This window comes from Leopardus geoffroyi, chromosome B3, assembly GCF_018350155.1.
Source record: "Leopardus geoffroyi isolate Oge1 chromosome B3, O.geoffroyi_Oge1_pat1.0, whole genome shotgun sequence".
NCBI lineage: Eukaryota > Metazoa > Chordata > Mammalia > Carnivora > Felidae > Leopardus > Leopardus geoffroyi.
The window spans coordinates 32,933,222-32,960,585 of NC_059337.1; the positions used below are offsets into that span (position 1 = coordinate 32,933,222).

A 27,364-nucleotide genomic window follows, 5' to 3' on the forward strand; every position below is an offset into this window, starting at 1 on the left:
GTCTGGGCTGTGTATAGTGACTTCTTCCAAAGTGTAGGATATAGAAAAGTAAAAAAGAAGTCACTTTACTGGGAGACACCTGAGAAGTACTACCCTTAACTAGGTGATCAGGGTCAACATCTACAGTCATCATTCATGTTGACAGTGTATGCCTTGATATGATGTGATGAGAATGGAAATTTACCTCTTTGGTCCTCCTCTCCCCAAATAATATTCCCAATATGATCATGAGAAAAACATCAGACAACTCTTTTTTTTTTTTTTTAATTTTTTTTTCAACGTTTATTTATTTTTGGGACAGAGAGAGAGCATGAACGGGGGAGGGGCAGAGAGAGAGGGAGACACAGAATTGGAAACAGGCTCCAGGCTCTGAGCCATCGCCCAGAGCCCGACGCGGGGCTCGAACTCACGGACCGCGAGATCGTGACCTGGCTGAAGTCGGACACTTAACCGACTGCGCCACCCAGGCTCCCCATCAGACAACTCTTAATAGAAGGACATTCTACATAATATCTGACCAATGCTCCTTAAAACTGTTAAGGTCATGAAAAACAAGGAAAGTCTGAGAAACTGTCATAGCCAAGAGGAGTCTAACAAGATATGATGACTAAAGTAATGTATATTCTGGGTATGATCCTGGGATAGAAAAAGGACATTAGATAAAAACTAAGGAAATCTGAATAAAGTATGAACTTGAGTTAATAAAAAAGTGATGTTTACATTATATTGTTTAATTAACCCTGAAAAATATACTAATGTAAAATGTGAATGGGGAAATGGTGTGGAATGTATAACAGCTCTTTGTACTGTCTTCATTAACTTTTCTATAAATCTAAAACTATTCTAAAATTAAAAGTTTATTAAAAAATACAGACAGAAAAGAAAATTGGACCCAAAATAAGGATAAAATTAGTGGACTGCAAAGTAAACCAGGGATTTTGCCAGAACAAAACACTCAAGTACAAGAAGTGACATGTAAAGGAAAAGTCTGAGAGGAGATGAAAGAACAAGCAGCAAGAGCAATAAATGGTCAAGTATGTAACATCATAAAATTTTTCTGGAACTAAACAGATGCAAGTCTGTTTTAAAGGGACCACTCAATGCTGAACAGTATGAATTGTAGGTGGAGGAAGAAAGAAATCCGTGTCACGAACTGCATTCATTCAAAGAATGAAAGACAAAAATTCCAAAAGCTTACAGAGAATAAAACAGATGACTATTATCCAAAATATGAACAAGGAAAAGATTCCAAAGAGTATGCTAAAGAGATAATGAAGCTTCACATGAGAGCAAAGAATATATTTTCAGATACACAGTCTTAAATTTACTTTTCACACATCCTTTCTGAGAAATTTACTACAAGGTATACTCTAGCAAAGTAAATTTAAACACATCCAAGAAAGTAGAAATTGTAGTCCAAAGAATACATTTGGGAGGAAGGCACAGCATCTGAGGAGGAAGGCAGTGACAGCATGATGAACTTTTTAGTTATTTGGTGAGAGGGAAGAGACTGTGGTTAACCCTAAGTGCTACTAAAAAAAAAACTATGGTAAATATGTACATAAAAGTTTTAAAGATAACCATTTGATAAATAGAAACAAATTAGGATGGATTGGCAAGACTCATAAGGATATAAAAACAGTAAGTGTAAAGCTGTCTATAATCAATAAAATAAGAGAACACCAAAACTTTGAAAATGAAAGAAAATATATATCAGGCAATAGTATTAAAAAGAAAACAGGCAGGGGCGCCTGGGTGGCTCAGTTGGTTAAACGTCTGAGTCTTGATTTTGGCTCAGGTTATGATCTCACGGTTTGTGAGATGAAGCCCAGCACAGGGCTCTGTGCTGACAGCACAGAGCAGAGCCCGCTTGGGATTCTCTCTTCCCCTCTCTCTCTGGCTCTCCCTCCCTGTGCATGCGCGCACACACGCTTTCTCTAAAAAAATAAATAAACTTAAAAGAAATGAGGTATAGTAATGTCAATATCAAACAAAACATAGTTGAAGGTAACAAGAATTAATCAGGGCAAAATGAATGTTTCCTGCTGATAACACATTTTCTAGATTGTATGATGTACTTTTTCACATTTTAAGATCTCTGAAATCAGGATGCATCTTATCATCTTAGATTTGATGAAACATAGTAATCTAACCAGGAGAATAAGTCATGATTCCTAATGCATTAACAAAGCTTCTGAATATTCAAAGCAATTATAGTTAGAAGAAATATAAGAATTGAACAAATTTGCAATCATACTTTTCTTAGAAATATATTTTCCTAGAGATTGGCAGACTAAGTAGACAAAAATTAGGTAAGGCTCTAAAGGATTTTACAAACACACTTAACAAGTTTGAGCTAACAGATACTTACAAGCGGTAATATCTAGCAAACATGATACCAGTAGAACTCTCACCAAAAACTGTGTATTAAATCATAAAAACAATCTCAAATTCCAATGAAAGGAGAACTGTGGTCATCTTCTGACATTAAAATAGTAGGTTTGAAGAGCATGAAGGTTTAAAATAATTGATATACAAGAAAGGGGGAGGAAGTAGACTAGAAAAACCTAATAGGGTCTTCCAGGAGTCTGAGGCCCAACTGAAGTTGGTGCTTATGAATTTATTAATGGTCTTCAAGGGTTGTGAGAGAATAGCATACTCCAAAATGAAATAATTCAAAACTATGCAAATATCTGAAATGTCCACCAGCACAGTCGTTAAAGAGCTAGGCAACTGGTTAGGGGCACGATGCAATGTGAACATCAACTCACAAAAAAGCTTTGTCAAGGCTACATATTTTGAGTATTCAAACAATTTCAAAGCAAGGGCATAAAAGTTGCATGTGATGATTCCACAGACGTTAGAGCTCTTCCTCTGAGGAACTAAATCCCCAAGGATAGAGAAGAACTAACCTGATATCAGAGGAACGCACTCTATTGGAGAGTTTTAGTAGGTGTGTGTTCTGATAAGCAGCCCCTGCAGTGAACTGCTGGTTTAAATAAATGACTTATATAAACAACTGAAGGAAGTTATAAAATAAAATGAACACAAAATACTCCTCCCATTCTTGTGTGCAGGAGATATGTTTCAATTTTAAGGAAGTCATCTGACATTTTCCTGACATCAAAAGCACTCATTAAAAAAGGTGTGCCAGATGCTAATGACGCACCTGTCACAGCAGTGAGCCCAGAAAAAAGATAGCCTTCTCTCCTTTCATCCTAAATAAAAATGCTGTGTGATTTAAACACTCTAGAAAAAAGGAAAGACAAAATGAGTAAAGATATTTTTGCTCATTACCCATTTAGACCAATAAAAAGAGAAAACGGACTTTGTTCCAATGTGCTTAAATGATTTACATTAACTCTGATCATAACTAGTCTCCCGAGACATAGTCAAGAGATAAGGAGCATTAGCATTTGTTCGGCATTTGTTAAGATTCAGATTTAGAAGCCCCAATTCTAGCAGTTTTTATTTCCTCCGATTGTGTAAAAAGTGATAGAATTCAAGTAGTACCTAATCTGGATCTTCAACCAAGTTTGACAAGAAGCCCCAACTACTCAAATGTGTAAAGGAGTGTGAACTGAAGAGGAATCCTAAAAATTAGGAGAAAACTGTCAACCAACTAGAATCCCACTAACAAGTCTCTCACATTCTTTCTGTCATTTGGGGTCTACAATGCTCAGGTACACAATGTATACAAGGAAACTCAGAGAGAGATTCTGGTAGTGAACAAAGTTGGTTTTTAAAATATGCATACATATGAGGACAATATTATAGTAGTTATGAGGTAGTAGTAGCATTTAAAATGCTAATACTATAGAAAAATGTAACTCAAAATGCATATCAAATTATATTATACTTTTTAATTTCTGGTGCTCCCTTAAGCATGCACCAAATGGGAGAAGTTCTTAACACCAACAACACTATAACCTAAAACGAAGAATACACTGATCCAGCATCGAAACTATATGAAATAAAGCCTACAAGCAGCCAGATTGTCACTGATGTCTTAGAGTCCTAAATAATGTTCTGCCAACGATGACATTATTGTATAATTTACCATCTCTTAAATATAGCTACCAATTAAAAGATATTCAGACATACTATCTTCCTTCTGGTGTTTTAGCACTGCATAATAGATTCTTTCTTTATAACAAAATAACAGCATTAAATTCAAATTCAAGCTTGCTCTTTGATAATGTCTAAATCCGTCTTTGTGTCCAGAAAGGTCATTTGTAGAACTTCTATTTAGTCGCTTGAGACCAAAAATCTATAATTGAGGCACTAAGTTATTACCTGGACTTCACAAGTTCTGGCCTCAAAATTCATGACTTTTGTCAAAGATGAAATGTTAAGCATTCAACAGATGAATCATACTTTAATTATATTTCTACCTCTCCAAAGCTCTCTAAAAACAGAGCATTCATTACAACAGCACAACTCAACTGTAATGGGGACAAACTTTCTTAACCTAACTAGACTAAGATCATAACCTTGGACTTACACAGAGAATCTCTCTACTTGAATTTAGTGTGAAACTTAAATCTTCTCTTCCTTACCCTAAATATCCCCCCCGCCAATCACAAATCTTGTCCTCTCTTCCTTTGTAGGAACACCTATCCAACATTTATTAAATGTTGACCATTGAGGGATAAAAAGAGTTTCTCTTTCCACTGTCAATGCCCAGTGGAGAGTCTAAAACATCACATCTGATATGGCACAGAATTCTAATCAGTATCACAGATTTCATGTTTTCCTCTCTAAACTCACTCAACACACTTCCAATAGACCAATCCTTGCGTACTACTTGTACACAAAGTGCTACTTGTTTCTTTGTGTACCTGAAAACTGTTGCGGTATTGTAGCTACTCAGTAAACGCCAATCTTTTGAGCTGGTACTAAATAATCCAGCCTATCTGGATTCTGGGATGTATATTCTTATATTCCTGCTTTCTGAAGACTGGTAAACTAAGCTGCTTGGTATTCTTCAAATGCACTTTGAGCCTTCTTACTTACACATCTGAAATGTCATCCTCTCTCATCTTTGTGTAACCTGACCAATCTACAGTCCTGCTCATTCTTCTATGTTCAGCTCAAATGCCATATTCTTCAAGAAGCCATCCTTGTCTGTCAAACTAAGTAGCAGTCATTTTTTTCCACTCAGAATTACAGCAGCGTTCTGGCATTTAGCACAGCCGGCACTGCAGTTCTTTAGACTCATAATACCAAATTTCTACCCTGGTATTGTTCGTGGCTTTTCAGATTCAATAGATTGGCAATAATTGGAGCGACTGTAGAATATACTGTCCACAGCCAGATAACTTGGGAGAGTGAAAAGAAAGCACTTTTGGTAATTATGCTGGGACAACAGACATCAACTAGGGCTGTTTCAGGCACACCAGATGCATGGTCACCCTTGCAAAGTGGTACACATAACCAGCCTTGTCAGTAAGTGCAACAACAGCAGACTCAAAGAAATGACCTTGAAATTAAGAGAATGTGGATGATCTTTGTCTTAAAAACATTAAATTTGCTAAGTGGCACAGTGAATTCTGAAACTGAAAACATAGATACCAGTCCTGACTTTGATGCTAACTAGTGACGTGATATAAGGCATGTCACTTAACTGAGTCTCCAACTCAGCTAAACTGGACTCTATGATTTTTCTTTCTCCTGCTGGCTGCCGGGTAACTAGAAAGCTCTATTTACACAGTACACACACTCAATAAAATTCTTGTTGGTTTTACAAATTTGCTTTAATATTTTAATAAACTGTATGTAATTGCCTTAGCACTTATATGACATGATTCATCTTCCAGTGGGTGGGGGGTGGGGGGGAGGGGAAGCTCTAATAGAAGATATTTGAAGATAGGAAAATATTTGGAGATAGTTGCCAAATACTTTAAATACCTACTTTTTCTCTAATAGTATTTTGTTTTTAAGAAATAAACTCAAAAAGTTTTAAACTATCCTGAACAAAATAAAAATCACTATGTATATAGACCTGATTGCAATATTCCAAATTTAATTTGTAACAGATTTTTTATTTGACTTTTCAAATACTTACAAAACACTGTCCTTCCCTCCCCATCTTCAGACACTGCCAACTCCATTCCTCACATTTGAGCACAATTAACAGATTGTTATGTAGATTTATAAAACTTTCTTATAAGCATATATACATCTACAGAGGACCCTTGAACAACACAGGTTGGAACTGCATGGATTCACTTATACATGAATTTTTTTTTTCAATAAATATATTAGAAATCATTTTGGAGATTTGTAAACAATTTGAAAAAACTCACAGCCTAGAAATAATAAAACTTTATAGCTTAGAAATATCCAAAAAAGTAAGAAAAAGTTAGATATGTCATCAATACATAAATATATGGAAATACTAGTCTATTTTATAATTTACTACCATAAAATACACACAAAGTTAAAATACACCAAGGTAAAAGTAATCAGAACTTAGGCACAGTCTATATACATGGTGCCATGTGCAGTTTAGAGAAATGTAAACAAATGTAAAGACAGTATTAAATTGTTACTGCTGGGGCACCTGGGTAGTTCAGTTGGTTAAGCATCGGACTTCGGCTCAGGTCATGATCTCACGATCATGCCCCGCATTGGACTCTGTGCTGACAGCTCAGAGCCTGGAGCCTGCTTCAGATTCTGTGTCTCTCTCTTCTCTGCCCCTTCCCTGCTCATGCTCTGTCTCTGTCTCTCAAAAATGAATAAAGTTAAAAAAAAAAAATCCCTTCAGGCTCCCTGCTGTCAGCATAAAGCCCGCTTTGGATCCTCTATCCCCCTCTCTCTCTACCCCTTCCCCACTCACATGTGCTCTCTCTCTCTCTCTCTCAAAAATAATACATTAAAAAATATTAAAAAGTAGTTTAATGCTTTAAAAAAATTTTAAAAATAAATTGTACCTATATGTGATCAACTGCAATATATACTGTACTGTAATAATTTAGTAGCTATGTCTTGTTGCCATTGTGGTGAGCTAAGGTATTGCAAGTATCTGCTGAAAATGCTGTGTGAAGCTAATGACAGTTGTGTAACACCAATCATCTCTGTGTAAGCATTTGTCTCTCCAGCAAATTGTGTACTGCAGTAAAAAGTCATCTCTCATGGTTCTCACAATTAGTAAAGTTTTTAGGGAGTCAAAAGTTACAGGCAGATTTTTGACTGCACGGGAGTTGGGGCCCCTAACCCCTGTTCAAAGGTATTGTTCAAATATCCTTCTATCTTCCCTTTCCCACAAATGAAATCAGCCTACATATACCTTTCTGCAACTTGTTTAATAATATAACTCAGATATTTTCCATATCTACCTTATATTTTAACAGCTACCTAGTAATCCATTGCATTCATGTTATTTAATCAGCCCCCTTACTAACTGTATTGACTGAATTGTTTCCAGAGTTATCCTGGCCTAACATAAATATCTTTAAATATTTGGTAGCTATACATGCAAGAGAAATTATTACAAATAGAGTTATTTGATGAAAGGGCATATGAATTCTAAATTATAAAACTGCATTTCAAAAAAATTTACACTGCCATCAAGAACATGAAAACACAAGTCTCCTCATACTCCAGTCTGATGATAACAGAGCAGGTAAAAAAAAGAAGAAAAAAAGGAAACCTGTAAGTGCCAGCATGTCCACAAATTCCATTCAGTTAAGTCATAGAAAAACATAATTTCATTTCTGCAAACGAAAAGGTTAATCATGACATGTGTATATGCATATGTAAGTATAAAATGTGCACACACATAGGCTTCTTCTAAGGCTCAAGTCTCAACTTACATATGCCATCAGAAAGGGCCTCTTTGTCCATCCTATTTAAAGTTAACTCTCAGTATATCCTCAATAATTCTTTATCAGAGCGTAAAGGATTCATTTCCTTTAAATAGGCATAAAATCGATAATTACTTTATTTATTCACTTGCTCAATGTCTGTCTATGCTTAGAGTGCATAAACACTAACAGGGCAGAGAGTCATGCTTGCCTGTTGGCTATTTCACCCCCACCACTCAGTGCAGTCGAATATACAATTTTACATAGCATATAGAATTTTGCTCAACAAATAGTTACTGAATAAATACACAATGTTTGCTAACATGGGCTATCTCTAGGAAGTGAGATTAAGGGAAGGGGTAAAAGGTACATTTACTTTTATTGCAGTCAAGTACGCATTCTTATTTTTAGAGCGAACGTGGATTATATTTATTTAAAACTATTTTGTGCAAGTTAGTTTTAAGCAAACCATTTCAGATGCCTTGCAATCTGGTCACATAAGATTTTTTTCTTATTTGCAAATTTAAATGATCTAACTGAATATTAAATAATTATTGTCTACTTGAAAAAACTCTCAAACCTTGCTTCATGAAGCTAACCTTTTTATTTTTAATGTTTACTTATTTTTGCAAGAGAAAAAGAGAGAGCAAGAGTGGGAGGGGCAGAGAGAAAGGGGGACACAGGATCCAAAGCAGGCTCTGTGCTGACAGCAGAGAGCCCAGTGTGGGGCTTGAACTCATGAACCGTAGGATGATGAGCTGAGCTGAAATTGGGATGCTTAATAGACTGAGGCACCCAGGTGCCCCATGAAGTTAACCTTCTATTTCCATTTTAATTTAATGTTGACTACTAAATTCCCATTCGGTAGCTTTGCCTTTGTACATTCTTTCAAATTACTATTACCCTAGAGTTACAGAGTGCTTATGATTTACAATATGCTTTACATATACAGCTGACCCTTGAACAATATGGGTTTGAACTGCACTGGTCCACTTACACACAATTTTTTTTTAAATAAATACAGTATAATTCCTCAAATGTATTTTCTCTTCCTTCTTTTCTTTTAAGTAGGCTTCATGCCCGGCACAGAGCCCAATGTGGGACCTGAACTCGAGACACCAAGATCAAGACCCGAGATGACATCAAGAGTCAGAGGCTCAACTGACTGTGCCATCCAGGTGCCCCTCCTTATTATTTTCTTAACAGTTTCTGTCCTCTAACTTACTTTATTGTAAGAATGTAGTCTAAAATACACATAACATATAAAACATGTGTTAATTGACTGTTTACTGCTAAAGGCTTCCAGCCAACAATAGGTTATTACTAGTTAAGTTTCTGGGGAGTCAAATTATACGCAGATTTTTGATTGTGCAGAGGTCAGTGCCCCTAACCTCCATGTTGTTCAAGGGTCAGCTTTATTAGTCTATTTGCCCCTCAGAAGTGTGCTGTGCAGAGATTACTGTTTATACTTATAGATAAGGAAAATGATACTCAGAGAGATTAACTACCTCATCTGTAGTGGGGCTGGGACATGAAGCCAGCAATTCAGGTTGTTTGTATGAGGTTTGTGTCATTATACACATTATGGCAGGTAACTGGCAACGCCTCAGTCTTTCTGCAAACAATGTATCTATTTTAATACAAATAACTATTTATATTTGTTTGAAATATCTATTTTAAACAAAAATATTCAAAATGCATCTTACAGTTAGTGCATATATTTCTGTAACAGCTGCATTTAACAGAATATTTGAGTGATAAGGAAGTCATATAATCTAAATCCTCCATTTTACAGAAAATTAAAATCAGAGAATTTCAGTACCTGATCCCATCATTCAGCAAGTCAATGGCAGACAAGAACCAGAACCAAGACATTGACATTAGATGCATTTTCAATCACAGTAAGTTCCTGGACATGCAATTCATGATTAAGAAGTCAAATTTCATCATAGTTGTCTTGAGTTAAAACTTTTCTTAAATTTATAATTACTGCTACAAAAAGGTAAAATAACTGATTAGAATTTATCCTTTGATTAAAATCAACACCAACTATCACACATCCTAGCGCTTCAGATTTAAAATATTCCACTAATGACTAATGATTTCCTGCTACCTAGCCAACTTTTAATCATGCCAGGCCTTAGTCACTTATTCCAGAACTTCTATTATTCAGTATTTACCTTAGATACTACGTGGAATTTTTTGCAAATGTTTCTGTCACACACAAAAAAAGTGAAGTTCAATATGTATCCTTATCTACCATGGCCATAATATCCTAGAAGTCATTTAATGAACTGGTGAAGTATGAATTTCCTTTACTAAAAACAAGTTCATGTTACTCCCTTTTCACCAGCCCATCTTCCCTTACTGGAACTACAACTGACAAGTATCAGACTTGATATGAATGAGTGTACAAAGAAAAACATTCTTGTGTTTTTAAATTTAAATCTTACAAGATAATTTTGGAATCTATTTTTAAATTCAAAGTGACAGGAAGAAAGGCTAATAAAAAGTTAATGGACAAAACACATTTTACTTAATTCTTACTATCTTAACTGCAATACTTCATAATGCCAATACTTAAAGTCATTCAGTAGACAATAAGACATAGAAAGTACTTTGGCACAAAATGACAGATAATATTAATTTAACTGGCAGCAAATAAAAATAATACTGCTGTAACTATTTTTAAAACTACAAGAGATTCTAAAATCGACAGTTGCTGTTCCTAGAAATGCATAAAGTAAATATTAAAAACAGCATGGGGGGGGTGGGGAGAGAAGAGAGGGAAATAAACCACAAGAGAATATTGAATGATAGAAAACAAACTGTGGGTTGATAGAGGGAGGTGGGAGGGGGACTGTCTAGATGGGTGATGGGTACTAAGAAGGGCACTGGTTGTGATGAGCAGTGGGTATTGTATGTAAGTGATGAATCACTGAGTTCTACTCATGAAACCAATCTTGCACTGTATGTTAACCAAAAATTTTTAAAAAGTACTCCCAACACACATGAAATTAAATATTTTAAGAAAGCTATGCTTGGCATTGACTCATATTGTACGAGAAATAGAGTAGAATAATGACTACTAGGGACTGAAGGCAGGGGAAATAGGGAAATGTTGGTCAAAAGGTACCAACTTCCACTTACAAAGGAGTAAGATCTGGTGCTGTAATGTGCAGCACGGTGACTCTAATAAACAATACTGTTGTAGTGTTGAAAGTTGTAGGAGGGGTGAGCTCACCATGTTCTCACCAGAACAATAACAAAATGGCGGTTATGTGAGGTAGAGAATGTGTTAACTAACCTTACTGTGCTAAACATTTTGCAACATGTACAAATCATCACATTATATACCTTAAATTTACACAACATTGAATGTTAATTATATCTCAATAAAGCTGGAGGAAAAAAAAGAAAGGTATGTTTCAAACATACTCATTCTCAAATTCTAATTCCCAATTAGAAATTCTGTTTTCTAGTGTTGTTGCATACATGTTCCATATATTTTAATTATAATTACAAAGTTTCATTTAACATTCCAAGGTGATAATTAGCTTAAACCCGAACCGTCCAAATTATATCGGAGGCCAACTGTGGGTACTCGAAACTACCTTCTTGCAACGAAGCACTAGCCAGCAGATGGTAGCCAGTGGGCAGTAGAAAATTCCCCCTACAAAAATAAGGCTCAGTCTCAAAGACACTCAAATACTTTCAATATTATTTTTAAACCTGATGCATGAAGGTAAACATCATCTTAAGATTCTTTCCACTTTCAATAATTTACTCCATGGGGTTTCTGGTATTTAAACGTCTCTCGGATGTTAGCCACAAAGATGTGCTAGCAAACTCTCTTGTAGTTGGTAGTTCTTCTGTTAACAGCTCCTCTCTGGAGTCCGTCACCATGACACATCGAGTTACTCGCTACGTCTGACGTTCTTCTGTTACCCTTATATCCTTCACTCTCCTGCCCTTCTTCTGCCTTTTTCTACCTACCCCCACTTTTTTCATTTTAAAACTTTTAACTGAAACAGACTTCCAGTGACCAGGAATAACTCAGGATCACAAAGTATCAGGGTTGAACGATTCCTCTCATTTATGTCCATGTTCAGCAAACTTCTGTAAAGGGCTAGAATGAGTATTTCAGACGTGGTGGGATATGTGGTCTGTGTCTAAACTACTCATCTCTGCCATTGTAGTGTGAAAACAACTACAGACCAGACACAGACAATCAGTAAACAAGCGTGGCTGGGTCTCAAAGCTTTACTTACAAAAACAGGAGGTTGGCTGGACTTGGCCTGTGGGCTGTTTGCCAACATCACTTTTGTCCATCCACCTTTGAATATCTCTACATCAATGTATCCCAAATTGTGCCCTTTAAGATATTGAGTGTACATAAAAAAAGACAAAAGCTCCATAGTCAAACAGATTTGGGAATGCTATATACTTGCATTCTATTTTACTCTTGGAGATTCACAATGGTAATGAATGCAAAGGGAGAGGCTCCAAGCGGGCCAGTTTCGATCCTTCCTCCTCCAGGCTGCTCAGGCCTCTAGTACTTGTCCTACCAAATCAGGGGTAGCAGTGAGTCTACTGGAAATTGCTTTGTTCACTTCCTGCAATACAACCCAACTCTTATGAAGGGAAGTGTTTGTAATTCTATGACGTTTTTGGCAGAAAGTCCTCAAAATTATGTGTTTGGTGTATTTTCTAAATTTTAGCACTGAAATATAGCTTTAGTATTAAGTTAAAAAAAATAAAACCTTTACTGATTATAGAAGGAATATATGGTTATTTCAGAAAACTGAAAAAATATTAGTATCCAAAGATAAGCACTGTTAACATTTGGTATGGGAATGTCTCCATATGTGTATATAATTGTTTAACTAAATTCAGATTATTTGGTATACATAACTTTGTATTTTACTTCTCTACTTGACATTACATCTGGAGATTTTCCTGATGTCATTAAAGAGTGTTCAAAGACACGGTTTTTATGGCCAAATAACCTTTCCATCACAATGTTGTACTATAATTATTTTAACTACTTCCTCTATTTTGGGACATGTAAGTCATTTCCTATTCTTTCTCTCTTTATCCCTATCTTTTTCTTTTTAAAATACAAATGCTGATATTAACAGTCTTTGTCCAAATCATTGATTTCTTCCTTAGGAAAAATCCTAAAAGGGGCGCGCCTGGGTGGCTCAGTCAGTTAAGCGTCTGACTTTGGCTCGGGTCATGATCTCACTGTCTGTGAGTTCGAGTCCCACATCAGGCAGGCACTGTGCCAATAGCTCAGAGCCTGGAGCCTGCTTTGGATTCTGTTCTCCCTCTCTCTCTGCCCCTTCCCCGCTGGCACTCTGTCTCTGTCTCTCTCTCAAAAATAAAATAATTTTTAAAAAATCCTAAAAGAACAATTAATGGGTTGAGTCAGTAATGTTTAACATATAATTGTCAAAATGCTGTTAGTAAATGATGTAACAATTTAATTTTTGCTGAGTGAAAGCAAAGCACAACCCCTAATCACACACTAACCAACCATTATAAACTAATAACTCATTAGAAGATATAAAATCTTCATTAGGCAAAAATGACATCTCACTGACTTAATCTTGTATCTTTGATAGTGAAGTGGAACATACGTTGTGTTTAGAAATTATCTTTATCTTTGCTCTATTGTGAATTGTAAGCTTATGTTAGTTATTTGTGCGCATTCTTACATAGTCAGAATATTAAACTTCTTCCCTACCTTGTTTCTTCTTTAATTTAGTTATACTTTCTATGAAGAAGAATTAAGTTTTTACACCCTAAAATACCAAATTTCCATCTGTATTCTCTCTTACCTCTTTTATATGTAAAAGCAAATGGCAAGACTCTTCTGTCATCTTTCAACATTTTTATGGATTCAATTAAAAGTTTAACTCTCTCTATATTTTATTTTGACATTAAGATAAACACATAATGTAATTCTTTACAAAACACCAATTATCCACATATCAAGTAATGCAGGTTTCTTTCAATCCACACTGATTTGTGATTTCACGTTTTCATACATTCAAATATAAAGTGCTATTTCTGCTATATAAATTTCTTTTTCTAGCTTCTTATAGGCCATATTTTTTAAATGATGTGTATAAGACTGAGATAAAAGAAGATTTTTATTTTCATTTTTTAAAAATGTTTATTTTTAAAGAGAGAGAGAGAGATGCGAAGGGGCAGAGAGAGGTAGACAGAGGATTTGAAGTGGGCTCTGCGCTGATAGCACAGAGTCTGATGGGGAGCTTGAACTCACAAGCCGTGAGATCATGACCTGAGCCAAAGTTGGACACTTAACCAACTGAGCCACCTAGGCGCCCCAATAAATCCTATCTTTAAGTAGATAAAATAAGAGGCTGAGATGTAAGTCCACAGAAAATTGTGGTGATTTAAGGTAGAAACAAGAATGAATTTTTTGATTAAGAAAATAACATATGGCAAGAAACTTACCCAAAGATTATAGTGATGGTATCCATGCAGATCTTCAAGACAGTATGCAAAGATGAACTTTAGTTGACTAAGACAATAGTCTGAAGGCAAAAAAATATGACTAGACAATATATGATCCCTTAAAACTCCACTTACTAAAGAGAGAGTTAGGGAGTTTTAATTTACAATAGTGTAAAAGACTGCTACATAAAAGTTGGGGACAAAATATTCACTACATACAAGAAAATAAAATATTTAGCTGCCTTAATTTATACCAAGAGTTTGATTAAAACTCTTAAAAAACTTAGCAAAACCAAAGCCTGTTATGTTCTTCCTCAACCTTTTTCCTGAGCTTCTGACATGAACTGCTCCAGATTCTAGACATTTTTAACTAGTTTTCTTCTATTCTAACCTAAACTCAACACTCCTAACCAAACTAGCTCTATTACCTTCCTTTTCAAATTTATTGGCATAAAGTTGTTTCTAATATTCCCTATGTCCTCTTAAAGTCTATAGGATTTGTAATGACATCCTCCTTTTCAATCCTGATACTGATATTTTTTTGTTTTTCTTGATCAGTGTAAACATACTCCAATTAAATTTATTTATTTATTTATTTTTTTATTATATGAAATTTATTGTCAAATTGGTTTCCATACAACACCCAGTGCATATTTTTTCAAAAAACTAGTTAGTAACTAGTTAGTAACTAGTAAACAGCTGTTAGTACTGTTTCTGTTACATTTGTGTTCTTTATCATTTTCTTCTTCTGAATGCTTTAGATTTAATTCGTTTTTAATCTAGTTTTTAAAAGCTTCCTTCAAAATGCCACTTTATCTGCATTCTACAAATTTTGATAAGGAGTATTTTCGTTTAGTTAAAAGTATCTTCTAATTCCTCGTGACTTGTTCTTTGACACATGGGTTATTTAGAAGGCTGTTTAATTCCCAAATATTTCTGAATTTTCTAGTCTCTGTTATTGAGTTTTGGTTTTAATGCCATTGAGGTCCAAGAATATACTCTGGATGATTTAAATGCTGTTAAATGTTTTGAGACTTGTTTTAAGGCCTAAGCCATTTACATTTAATGCAATAATTGATACATAGATTTGAATCTACTATTGTGCTAGTTGTTTTTTATTTGTCCATTTGTTCTTTGTTCCCTTTTTCTCCTCTTTTCCTTATTTTAGACTAATTTTTAAGATTCCATTCTATTTCCACTGTTTACTTATTAGCTAAATCTCCTTCTCTACTTTTTAGTAGTTTCCCTAAGTTTTAGGATATGCATTTTTAAATTATCACAGTCTACTTCATATATTATAATTTGATATGTAATAAAGGGATCTTACAACAGTTTATTTTTAACCCTACTGTACTTTGCTCTGTTTTGTCATACATTTTAATTTTATAGGTTAGAAACTATTTTTCTTTAGACCAGAGATCAGCAAACAAGGACCTGCCACCTCTTTTTACAAATGAAGTTTTACTGAAAAGTCGAAGTTGATTTATATGGTTGATTTCATGCTACAAGGGCAGAACTGAGTAGCTGTGACAGATACTGGCCCATAAAATTTAAAACATTTATGGTCTAGACCTTTACTGAAATATCGGTGGTCCCTAGTTTAGATAGTAAGTTATTTCATTAACTGCTGAAAATAAGAAAGAATTTTATATTTACTTTTCTGTTTTTAAACCACTCTGGCCTGTTTTGTTTTTTTGTGAAGACCTGTAAGTTTCTGTCGGGTATCATACTACTTCTACCTAAAGAACTTTAACATTACTTGTAGCACAGGTCTGCGGACAGTACATTTTCTCAGCTTTTGTTCTGAAATGTCTTTATTTCACTTTAATTTTTAGAAGATATTTTTTGTTGGGTATATTATTTGGGTTGACTTTCTTTCCTTATAGGACTTTAAAACTGCTCCACTGCCTTCTGTCTGGCACCATTTCTGGTAAAATGTCTGCTGTAATGTTTATTTTTGTTCCTCTACGTATTTTAATTGGCACTATATTTATTTTCTGTGTGCAATACAGATTTCCTTATACACCACATAAAGAAAACCATCTCAAATATATCGCTGTTCTAAACCTATAATCCCCAACCACAGATGAACTGATCAAGGTGCTTCAGCATCGCCAGATTTACTCCCCTACAGGATATCCCTATGGTTAGCTCTCCTTGGGTCCTCCTGTTCTGGCTCTTGCCTCACAATCACAGGTGAAACCAAGGGAAAGCCCAGAAACATTATGAACCAGGCAGTCCTAAGAATCAATCAAGTAATATTCTTTTGGGGCAAAAGAATCCTCAGTCCAAATAGTGGATGCAAAGTCTATTCAGGCCATGTGTCTTTTTCAAAGATTTTATTAAAGGTCTTTACAGAGCAAACTCTAGATCCAGCTTCCAAGGAGACCCTGTTATGCTGTGGGTACTGGCTACAGCATGGCAGGTAGCTCTGGCTTCCCACTCTTGTGTTCCAAGATGGGAGTGGTGGGCAATAACTCATCTTTGGGTTCCATAGTGCTTACATGATCAGGCAGGGTCTTTGTGGGGCCAGTCTTGCCATGTGAATCCCAGGGAAGCATGATCTTCATTTTGATGCCCAGCACACTCTGTCGGAGCAGCGCATGGCATACAGCAAGCAGTGTCAATGTAGTAGTTAACAGGTTCCCCACTGTGAATCATCAAGCCATCTACAAACTTCAAGGATTTGGTCCTCTGTCCTCAGAGTTTCCCAGACACCACCTCACAGCCTTTGGCCTCACTCTCCATGATGAACCACACACCATAAGCAGGCCCTCCGCACAGCAAGGCATCCTAGGAGTTTTGTAACACAGAGACTGCCTGGGCAATAGCATGCAGACCTCCAGTGGCCACCTTTTTAGCATAAAGCTCTACATTGCTCTCAGGGGAGCCAAACCTCTTCTGAACCACAGTGGTCAATTCCTGGATCCACCGGCCCTTCTCACCAAGAACATTCTGTGTCCTGGTGGCCAAGATAATGATTTCAGTCCTGGTTGGTGTAACTAAGACCTCACCTCTGGAGGAGCCATCTTCAGCCAGCTCCCAAGTGACAAACTCGTTCAATCCAGCTTTGAAGAGGCCAACGGCAACAACCTTCCTCTTCTTAGAAATTCGCACCATCTTGCCACTGCGTGCCACCGAAGGAAAAAGTCCTCTGTATCTTTTTAAAACTTTCTGGCTGCCTTCAAGACTTCTTCATTATGTTTGGTCTTCAGTAATTTAACTATGATGCATATAGGTGTGTCTTCTTTTATTACTACTACTACCACTATTATTATTATCATTAGCTTGCGTGGGGCTATCTTAGCTTCTTCTTTGACCTGTGGTATGGTCTTGTTCATTTTTTTAATTCAAAAATTTTGGCCATTATCTATTCAAATATTTATTTTTTTCTGTTCTGTTCTTGTTCTCTTCTCTTTGTGAGGCTCCCATTTGTTAAACCATCTTATATTTTCCCATCTTAGATACTCTGTTCATTCTTTTTCTTTTATTTCAGTTTAAATAATTTATATTGAACTATCTTCAAGTTGATGGACTATTTTCTCAGCTGTCGTGAGCCCAATGATCACCCTGAGTAAATGCTTCATCTCTGATACTATTATTTTTAATAATTTCCCTTCCTCTGGTTATAGAACCCTTTCACTCTCTGGACAAATGCAAATATAGTATCTTCATGGTTTCCATCTTTCTGCCAAAATTCCTCCTCTGTTCAGTCATCTACCTTTTCTACTAACTCCTTTAATATACTAATAATAATTAAAGTCCCTGTCTGATTGTTCCAATATCTGGGCCTCCTTAATTTGGTTCTGTTGAATGTTTATCTATCAACAAAGGGCCAGTTTTCCCTTGCTCTGTTTATGTCCAATAATTTTTTATTGAATGCTGAGCAGAGACTGAGATAATTATTATTTGCACTTGGAACATGGCATATCTATTCTGTCAAGCCATTAGTGTGGAGGAGTTAAATCAATTTAGATAGGAATTGAACTTGGTATAGATTTTACTATTGTTTTAGTTACCTTCAGCACACCATAGATTTCAAATTCTTCTAATGGTGGACTACCATTATCTTGTGCTTAAGAAGAGAGATGAAGGAGAGTTCTTCAATTTACCTGTTTTCCTCTCAGCTTTCAACTATTTCTACCTAACTCTATGACACAGGGATCTCTATATTCTTGACCTTCCCCCAGCAGTAGAAAGCTTTTTTGTCTATTGCTCGGTGGTAGGGCAGGTAGGATTTTCAATTGTCCTTGGTCAGCCTCAGTATTAGGCAGGTCCTGCGCATCAGAGGGTTCCTCCCTCGGGAAGCAGAAGGGGTTGGCTTCTCATCTTCCCCCCATAAATTTATGAAATAAGGCTTTCGGCCCCTCCTGCACTGGTTTGAGTCTTAAAGGAGTTTGAATAAATGAGAGTGGTTTTGTACCTATCTATCAGCAGCTACAGATTACCTCTTTTACCTCTTCACCACCAAAATGACTGTTCTTTTTTCTTTTTAACGTTTATTTATTTTTGAGAGAGACAGAGATAGGGTGTGCATCGGGGAGGGGCAGAGAGTGGAGGGAGACAGAATCTGAAGCAGGCTTGAGGCTCCAAGGTATCAGCACAGAGCCTGACGTGGGGCTCAAACTCACAAACTTCAAGATCATGACCTGAGCCGAAGTTAGCTTAACCGACTAAGCCACCCAAGTGCCCCCAAAATGACTTTTCTCAAGTCTCTGACTTGCCCCCAGTCTTCACAATGAGTATCTTGTGGAGTTCCAGGGATATGTATTTGCAAGCCTGTATGAACTTCCCTTTCATCTGGGGCCCTGAGGTATTCCAAACTAGTTTATGCTTAGTCTTTAACTATCACATAAAACTTTAGCTGATTTCTTCTTATCCACTCTTACAGCAGCCAACTCTTTCGTGCTCTGCCAAAGGTGAAACAATTAATGACCCATTCCTTGGGGACAGGAGAGTGTTCAATTCTTTGGAATTTAATTTACTTGGCTGCTTTGCAAGCTCAGCTCTCTGATGGACTCAGAAAAATTATGATTTTGTAAATCACCCAGCTTTTTTATTGTAGGTGAGAGTGGGATGTTCTATGTCCACTATCTATACCTGAGTAGAAGTCCCCTTCCACTTCTGTCCACCTTCCTTTTCTATTGTGGAAAGGCATCACCACTCTTCTAGCCACCCAGAAAAAGCCCAGGAAGTATTTGACTTTTCTATAATAATGTTTAATATCCAATCAGTTGATAAAGTCTGGATTAAATAAGTCACTAATATATATATATATATATATATATATATATATGTATATATATATATATATATATATATATATACATATTTTTTTTTAATGTTTATTTATTTTTGAGACAGAGAGAGACAGAGCATGAACAGGGGAGGGGCAGAGAGAGAGGGAGACACAGAATCTGAAACAGGCTCCAGGCTCTGAGCTGTCAGCACAGAGCCCGACGCGGGGCTCGAACTCATGGACCGCGAGATCGTGACCTGAGCCGAAGTCGGACGCTTAGCCGACTGAGCCACCCAGGCGCCCCATATATTTTTTATTAGGATCCTTTCTATTTTTCTAGTATAACTACTTACAATGGTCTTTTTATAACAATATTCCTTCGACTAGATGCCCCCTTCAATCTGCCACCTATTTCTTTTCTTGGGTGTGTGGGATGGTTGTATTTTCATTTTTTGGCTTTTTACGTTTTTATTTTAATTCATTAGTTAGCACACAGTGTTATATTAATTTCAGATGGACTTCTTCTAAATAAACCTGACTGTATCATCAGACTGCCTAACTACAGTATTGTTTTGACTATTTACAATCAAGGCCATGATCAATCTGATCTTATTCTGTCTTTACAGGCTACCTTCCTACAGGTATAGGTATTCTACTCCATTTCCATACTGACCCAAGCCCTTTTTTTAACATTTGGAAATCTTATAATTCAAGGCCTATTACAAAGGGGACACTTTCCATGAAAAAACGTCCATGATCGCATAGACAGAATTCCTCTCTTCCAAACTATATGCTGCATTACTGCTTTATTTGTACTATAAAAATAACACTTATTATGGACTAGTATTAAATTGTACACATCTCTTACATCCTTTACAATATTATAAACTCCAGACAGCGATCAGACCTTATAAACTGTTATATTCTCTTTTTAGCTTTTCCACATACATATTTATCTTGCAAATTAAAAAAGCAAAATTAATAACATGCACTTCCTTCCTTATAATCCATACATTCTTAATTCATCCCTGACAAGGCTACTAAAAAATTTTGCCAGCCTGGAAATGTTGTCTGGTTTTGAAATGTTGTCTCAAAAAGGAAAAAAACACACACTGTGACTATAATGATCATGCGACCCATTTTCAGAGGAAAACCCAATTAGGTTTAGCTTAGGGACCTCCTAGCAAAGCCAACCATCTTTACTATTAAATCTGTAATGGTGATCCCAAACACAAATATACTGAAATCTCTTTATTTATTAGTTCCACGTAAATCACCCCAAGAGACTCACAAATTTTACCAAGGGAAACCAGTGCCGCTGATAAAAAGAAACAAGCCTATCTACCTTCGTGCCTGGTTTGGTAACCATACTCAGGCACTTTGCCAAGATGGAAAAGTAAGAAGTTTCTACTAAATCATTTTCAATAAATAGGGAAAGGTATAGTCACAAACAGATACAGGAAGAAAAAGAACAGTTCTAATATTTTATTCCTTTTTGTAACAGTACTCTTAAATACATTTTTGAGAAAGAGCATGTAAAAATCCTATATGCTATTTTAGTGAAAAGCCGGGGTAGGCGCCATCTTTGCCACTTAGCTTTCCCAACGAGGCTATGTGGCTGGGGCCACACTGGAACCTGAACTTAATTTGACTCAGATACCAGATTACATGTCAAAAGCTTTATCTTCTCCATGTACTCTTGAGAACTGCACAAAATGAAAAATGCTCCTTGCTAAAACAAACAATACATCCAACAGGTATCCTTATCAATTTGACACAGAACTGTTATCCAACAATTCAACTCCTAGTAATTTAGTGTGAGAAAATAATCATGTAAAGAAGCTCAGCACAGCACTGTTCATAATGGTAAAACATAAGAAACAATTTAAATATTAATAGGGAATCACTTATACAAAACAAAGTGCATATATACTGTTCAACAGTGGAAAATGTTGACATAGATCTATGTGTTTACTGACATGAGAAGACGTCCACAGCATGCTGTTCTAAGCAAATGTGTTATTCAACCACATACACATCTGTGCATGCTCATATGTAGTACTCCTAGAAGGCACGATATGGGGCATGTGCCATTACCAATTTATTGCCTCTCAACTCCAAAGTCATACTTTATTGCCTGCTCTGCAAAAATGAAGCTGGCCCATTTATCTACCTTTCCTCTGCAGTGGACATATGTTTTAAATTTTATTAGTATAGGGTGCTTCTCCCAACACTCCAACCCCTCAGGTGGTTTTGTAGCAGAAAGCCTTCAGGGAGACACCCCCTTGTGACTGGTCTTCTCTAGCACTCTGGATACTGGGTTTTGAGCAGGGTTTGACAGCATAATAGCACAGCAATTACTCTGTTGTCCAGTGAGACATGGCCACACTCTCTCCAACACAGTCTGGATTTTAGTCCTGAGGGGTTGAACACTCTCTCTCAGACCTACAGGTTGTGGCTGCTCTTTATATCTGCCATTCTTATATTCACTAGAGTTCTCTTTACTTCTTGCTAGCCAACCCTTTGTTACTTTAATCCCATTATAGTTCATAGTTCTGTGTATTAACGATCATCTGTTCAAATTATTGTGTGGTTTCCTCATCGACTTTGACTGATATAGAGTAGGGGTTTTTTTCCCCCTTTTTACTTTTCAATGTTGTCTGATCTTTTTTTTTTTTTTAAATTTTTTTTTTCAACGTTTATTTATTTTTGGGACAGAGAGAGACAGAGCATGAACGGGGGAGGGGCAGAGAGAGAGGGAGACACAGAATCGGAAACAGGCTCCAGGCTCTGAGCCATCAACCCAGAGCCTGACGCGGGGCTCGAACTCACGGACCGCGAGATCGTGACCTGGCTGAAGTCGGACGCTTAACCGACTACGCCACCCAGGCGCCCCTGTCTGATCTTATAATAAGCAATTTTTGTGCATGATAATCAGAAAAGGCAAGTTATTTTTATTTTGGAAAAATTTAATGTAAAATAAACATTACCTCAAGTAAAGTTTTTCTATTTTAATAGAGCAGAAATATATTTGTAAAATTAAAATAACTGAAATGTGAAGAACATTCATGTAAGTCTGTAATTTTACAGTTTTCCTTTTCAACATTCTCCAAAGTTGTGTTTCCAGGCCATTTTAAGCAACAGAAATTATTTAGACTGCTTTCTCTTCCTCTTAGCTATGCGCCATATACTGGCCTTTACAAACAGGATATTAATCATGGGGTATCCCAGAGTAATAGGTACTGTGACAGGTACTAGTTCCTCGACACAGTCAGCCTCTTTCATTTTACTATTTCAGCCCCTCTTACCATGTTCAAGGATTATCAGTTGGGCTCCAGCTTGTACATTTCCAACATCATTCTCAGCAATGCATTGGTAGAACCCTTCATCTGATTTCACCAGACCCAAAACTTGAAGATTATGTTCCTTCTGAGAAAGAAAAACATAAACAAAATGTTATGATTCAACTGATGAACATTAGTTGAAAATCTCAAGAGGATGCTCTTTCTGGGGAGGAAGAACAAGTAAAATTGTATGATTCAGCTATCAAAATATCTATGTACCTGTTAACTGAATTTTATTGACAAGGTTCTGATTTAACTGCCTAGAACAGGAAACACTGTAACTAACCAATTAAGAACTTAATCCTTATGGAAAGTAATACCTACAATGTTTGAAAACCTACATCTTTGTCTGGAAAAATACCTGACATACAATACCACGTGACCACAGCAAAAGTCTGAATTTATGAATTCAAGGCACTTTCTTAAAATTATCTCTAATATCATTAGTTGTAACAGATTAGACCACGATAAGTTAAGTGAGGCCACATATATACGGCTTCCCTTAAATTATAAAGTAATATAAATGTCAAATACTGTTGTTATTAATATGGTTTTAAGATTTTTAAGAATACTGTGAAAATGATAAAAGAGTAAAAAAAATGCCACTTTAGCTGTAACACTGCTTTTTAATTAAACACTTGTGAATTACTTTTTATAACATACAAGATTATGCACTTCAAAATAGAAACTATATTCTTACTAAGAATGAATCACTAATGAGAGAAATTTATAAGACATTATTATATCATTAACAACCATAATTATTTCTTATTATTTCTATGAATGTCATATATGTACCTTAAGATATGAATCCTTATTACCAAAACCTAGATATTTCTATTACTAGGATTAAAACAATGATAACAGTAGACAATATTTACTAAGCATTTAACCCTATATAAAAAACAAAAAACAAAAAACAATTAATGGCTCGGTATTCTTAAATAAATTTAATGCTATTTAATTCTTAAAGATTTTTTTTTATCTATTGTCACAACCCTGGGTCATACTTATTTTGAAGGGCCTAGAATCAGTATATATGAAGGACAGATGCTGCTCTTTGAATAGAGATATGAAGAGAGCAGGTGCACACACAGGATAATCATTACCAAGAAAATAGTGACAGCTGTCTTTAAAAGTGCTAGCATGTCTGAGTAGAAATACTAGACTGCTGATCAGATCTGGATCTTAGGCTTACTTCAACTACTGACATGCTATGCGATCCCATAAAAACTACCAAAACATGTCTAGGCTCAGCTTTCTTATCAGCCAGTGAAGAGATCACGTTCTGTAATATTTTTCTATCTTCATCTGCGGTACATAAACTGGCATGTGGAAGACAACAGATCTCTTAATGACTGCATTTAAAGACACGCAAAGGGGCGCCTGAGTGACTCAGCTGGTTAAGCGTCCGACTCAGCTCAGGTCATGATCTTGCGATTCATGAGTTCAGGCCCCATGTCGGGCTCTGTGCTGACAGCTCAGAGCCTGGAGCCTGCTTCAGATTCTGTCTCTCCCTCTCTCTCTCCTCCCCCACTCAAGTTCTGTCTCTCTTTCTCTCTCTCTTTCAAAAATAAACAAACATTAAAAAAATTAAAAGAAAATAAAGACATGTAAAGGTTTCAGAGATAAGCGTCCTCTGAAAAATACTTACTACAATCTTAAAGTAATCACTTGGGATAACCACATCTCCATTCTTGACCCACTTCACGGTTGGAGTCGGTTTCCCAGTCACTTCACACTCGAATACGATATCCATGGACTCATGAGCATATATATTCGTCGGCTGTTTCAAGAATTCTGGTTGGACTTTAAAATAGAAAGGAAATCAGGATATTAATAAAAATAAATATAGCTAGCTATTCACATTTCAGATAATTTTTTTAAATCATAGAATTCACAGGATTTTTACTTATTATTTGAGGCTTTCACATAGTTTTATAAAAGCATGTAACATATATCAAAACATTTGTTGGAACTCCATACATATCTTTACGAATTGTATTTTGGTACAATTAACTGGAAGGATAATTATAAAGATAATTTCTGAGATTCCTTGTTGATAAATATATATTAAGTGGACTATATTGAAGAAATTGATGATATGAATATTCTAAACTGTCTAAAAATGAGTATTAAAAGACTACTTCCCTAACGTTTATACCATTTCAGAAGAACCATAACCAAAATTTTTTAAAAAACTGAGAAAACTAACATTATTTTTCTTGTCAGTCAGCTGAATAAGTAACAACAACAACAACAACAAACACCAAAAAAAACCAAAAAGGGAATACAAATGTCATATTAGAGGCCTTAAGTAGTTCACTCATGTAACATCCCTCATTAGTAACATCCCTCATTGCATGATATAGTTTTCAAGGGTGGGAGAAAGAGTGGCAGGACCTTTGGCAGAAAAAGTCTGAACATTCCAGTATCTCTCTCTCCCTGCCCTAAAGTTGTAAATCACTGACTTACAAATAACAGAGGAAGACTGAATTAGAAGGATAAGAATAGATCATTTAGTCAACCTCCAACCTAACGTTGTAATTTCCTATACAACATCCTTGACAAAGGGTCTCATTAATCCCTATTTCAAAATTTCAAATGATAAGCCTCCCTGTATCAGAAAGCAGCAAGTTCCACTGTAGGGTAGTTCTACCAAATGAGCAACCATGACAACAGCAAGGGTTTGCTTTTGTTTTTGTTTTTAATGGTTGAGCTAAAATGTGCTTAGCCTGCTGGGATTTTGATTGGGATTGTTAAATTTGTGGCAATTTGACATCTTAACTATACTGAGTCTTCCTTTCCCTGAATTTGGTTTACCTCTCCATTTATTTAGTTCTATGGTTTCTCTCATCATTGTTTCCTAGTTTTCAATATACAAATCTTGTTCATACTCTTTTTAGGTATTTCCCTAAGGATTCTGGTGCTTTTTTCATACTTAATTTTTTATTTAGTTTCCAATTGTTCACTGCTAATATGATTTACGTATATAACTTTTTATCCTATGCTCATGCTGAACTCACTCATTAGTTCTAGTAGCTTTTTATAGACAATTGGGGGATTATCTACATAAACAATCATGTTGTCTGTGAATAGAGACAGTTTTATTTCTTCTCTTCCAATCTGCTTTGGTCTTTTTTTTCATTTTCTTGCCTACTCCACTGGCTAGAGGGCTAGACTGGGGCAGGTCCTGGGAACAAATCCAGGGTTAATGAAGAGTAAGAGTAGAGTAGAGCAAGTAGGTAGAACCCCAGAAACTGGTAGGAGCCAAGGATGGAAAGAACACATGATCTTAAGAAGCAACTTCCTGCTCATCATCAGTTAGACCCGTGGTACCCCAGCAGGTAACTTTCCACACACAAGCTCAGGTCTGTGGAATCTAGAAGATCTCCTGTGGACCAGCTTGGCCCATGGCTGTGTTCTCTGGTAGCAATTATACCCTCTCTGAGGTCTGAATTGCAACCTTAGACTGGGATGCCCTTTTCCAAGTTTGTTCGCTCCTTTTGCTCTAGAGGTAGTACCTGATCCTTTAGTATTCCTTAGAGTCCTTTGTCCTTTTTAGTAGTTAAAACATTTTTACTAGTTAATAATTCTTTATATTAATATTTCTTTGTTCAAATTCCTGGTGTGATTTTTGGCCCCTGACTGGACCCGGGCTAATACACTAATGTAAGTCTCATACACGCTGCCAATATTTCTTCCCAATTTTTTCTTTTGTCTTTTAACTTAAGGCACCTGTTGTTCTACCAAAATTTTCAATTTGTATGTGGTAAAATTTATCAGTTCTCCCTTTTTTGGCATCTATATTTTGTTATTCTTGCTCCAAAGGTTTACCCTGCCTCCATACTATAAAAATATTCACTTGCAATTTCTTCTAGTAGTCTGGGAAACAATCTGGACATCACCAAGTATCCAGCTTTATATTTTTCTAAATGGCTACCTCAGTAATCCCAATAACATTACATGATTTGAAATCGTTTTTTGGTTTTAAACTTTAAAAAAAAATTTGTTTTGAGATAGAGAAAGAGAGAGAGAGAGAGAACGAGCAGGGGAGGGGTAGAGAGAAAGGGAGAGAGAATCCCAAGCAGGCTCCATGCTGGCAGCACAGAGCCCGATGTGGGGCTCAATCTCACAACCCTGAGATCATGACCGAAGCTGAAATCAAGAGTTTGACACTCAACTGACTAAGCCACCTAGGCACCCCAAAATCGTTTTAATATTAAAATCCTATGTATTCTTGAGGGGCAGTTATTTCTGGATACTATGTGGTTTCCCTGATCTGTCTATTCCTGCACTAGAACCAAAAACTTAATGACTGTAACTACACAATATTTTAAAATATTTATTTCCTCAAAACTTTCCTCATATTGTTAGTTTTTTGTTTTGTTTTGTTTTTAATTCCAGATGAATTTAGACTCACCTTTGGTCAAGTTTATCTGCTCTTTCTCAAAGAAAACATACAAACAAGAACAACCCAGAGTTTT

The 27,364-nt window shown here is 36.1% G+C and overlaps 1 protein-coding gene and 1 pseudogene across 9 annotated transcripts in view; both read right to left on the bottom strand.

Moving 5' to 3' along the window:
• Nucleotides 1–27,364, bottom strand: part of NEO1 (neogenin 1) — a 236,168-nt gene that overhangs the window by 85,330 nt on the left and 123,474 nt on the right. For all 9 annotated transcript variants that reach the window (XM_045449150.1, XM_045449149.1, XM_045449148.1 and 6 more), the window contains exons 6-7: nt 24,532–24,686; nt 22,842–22,962 (exon numbers count right to left, since the gene is read on the bottom strand). In XM_045449150.1, coding sequence (XP_045305106.1) covers nt 22,842–22,962; nt 24,532–24,686 — 276 coding nt within the window. The remainder of the gene's footprint in view (nt 1–22,841; nt 22,963–24,531; nt 24,687–27,364) is intronic.
• On the bottom strand, nt 15,487–19,584 carry LOC123582744 (annotated as a pseudogene).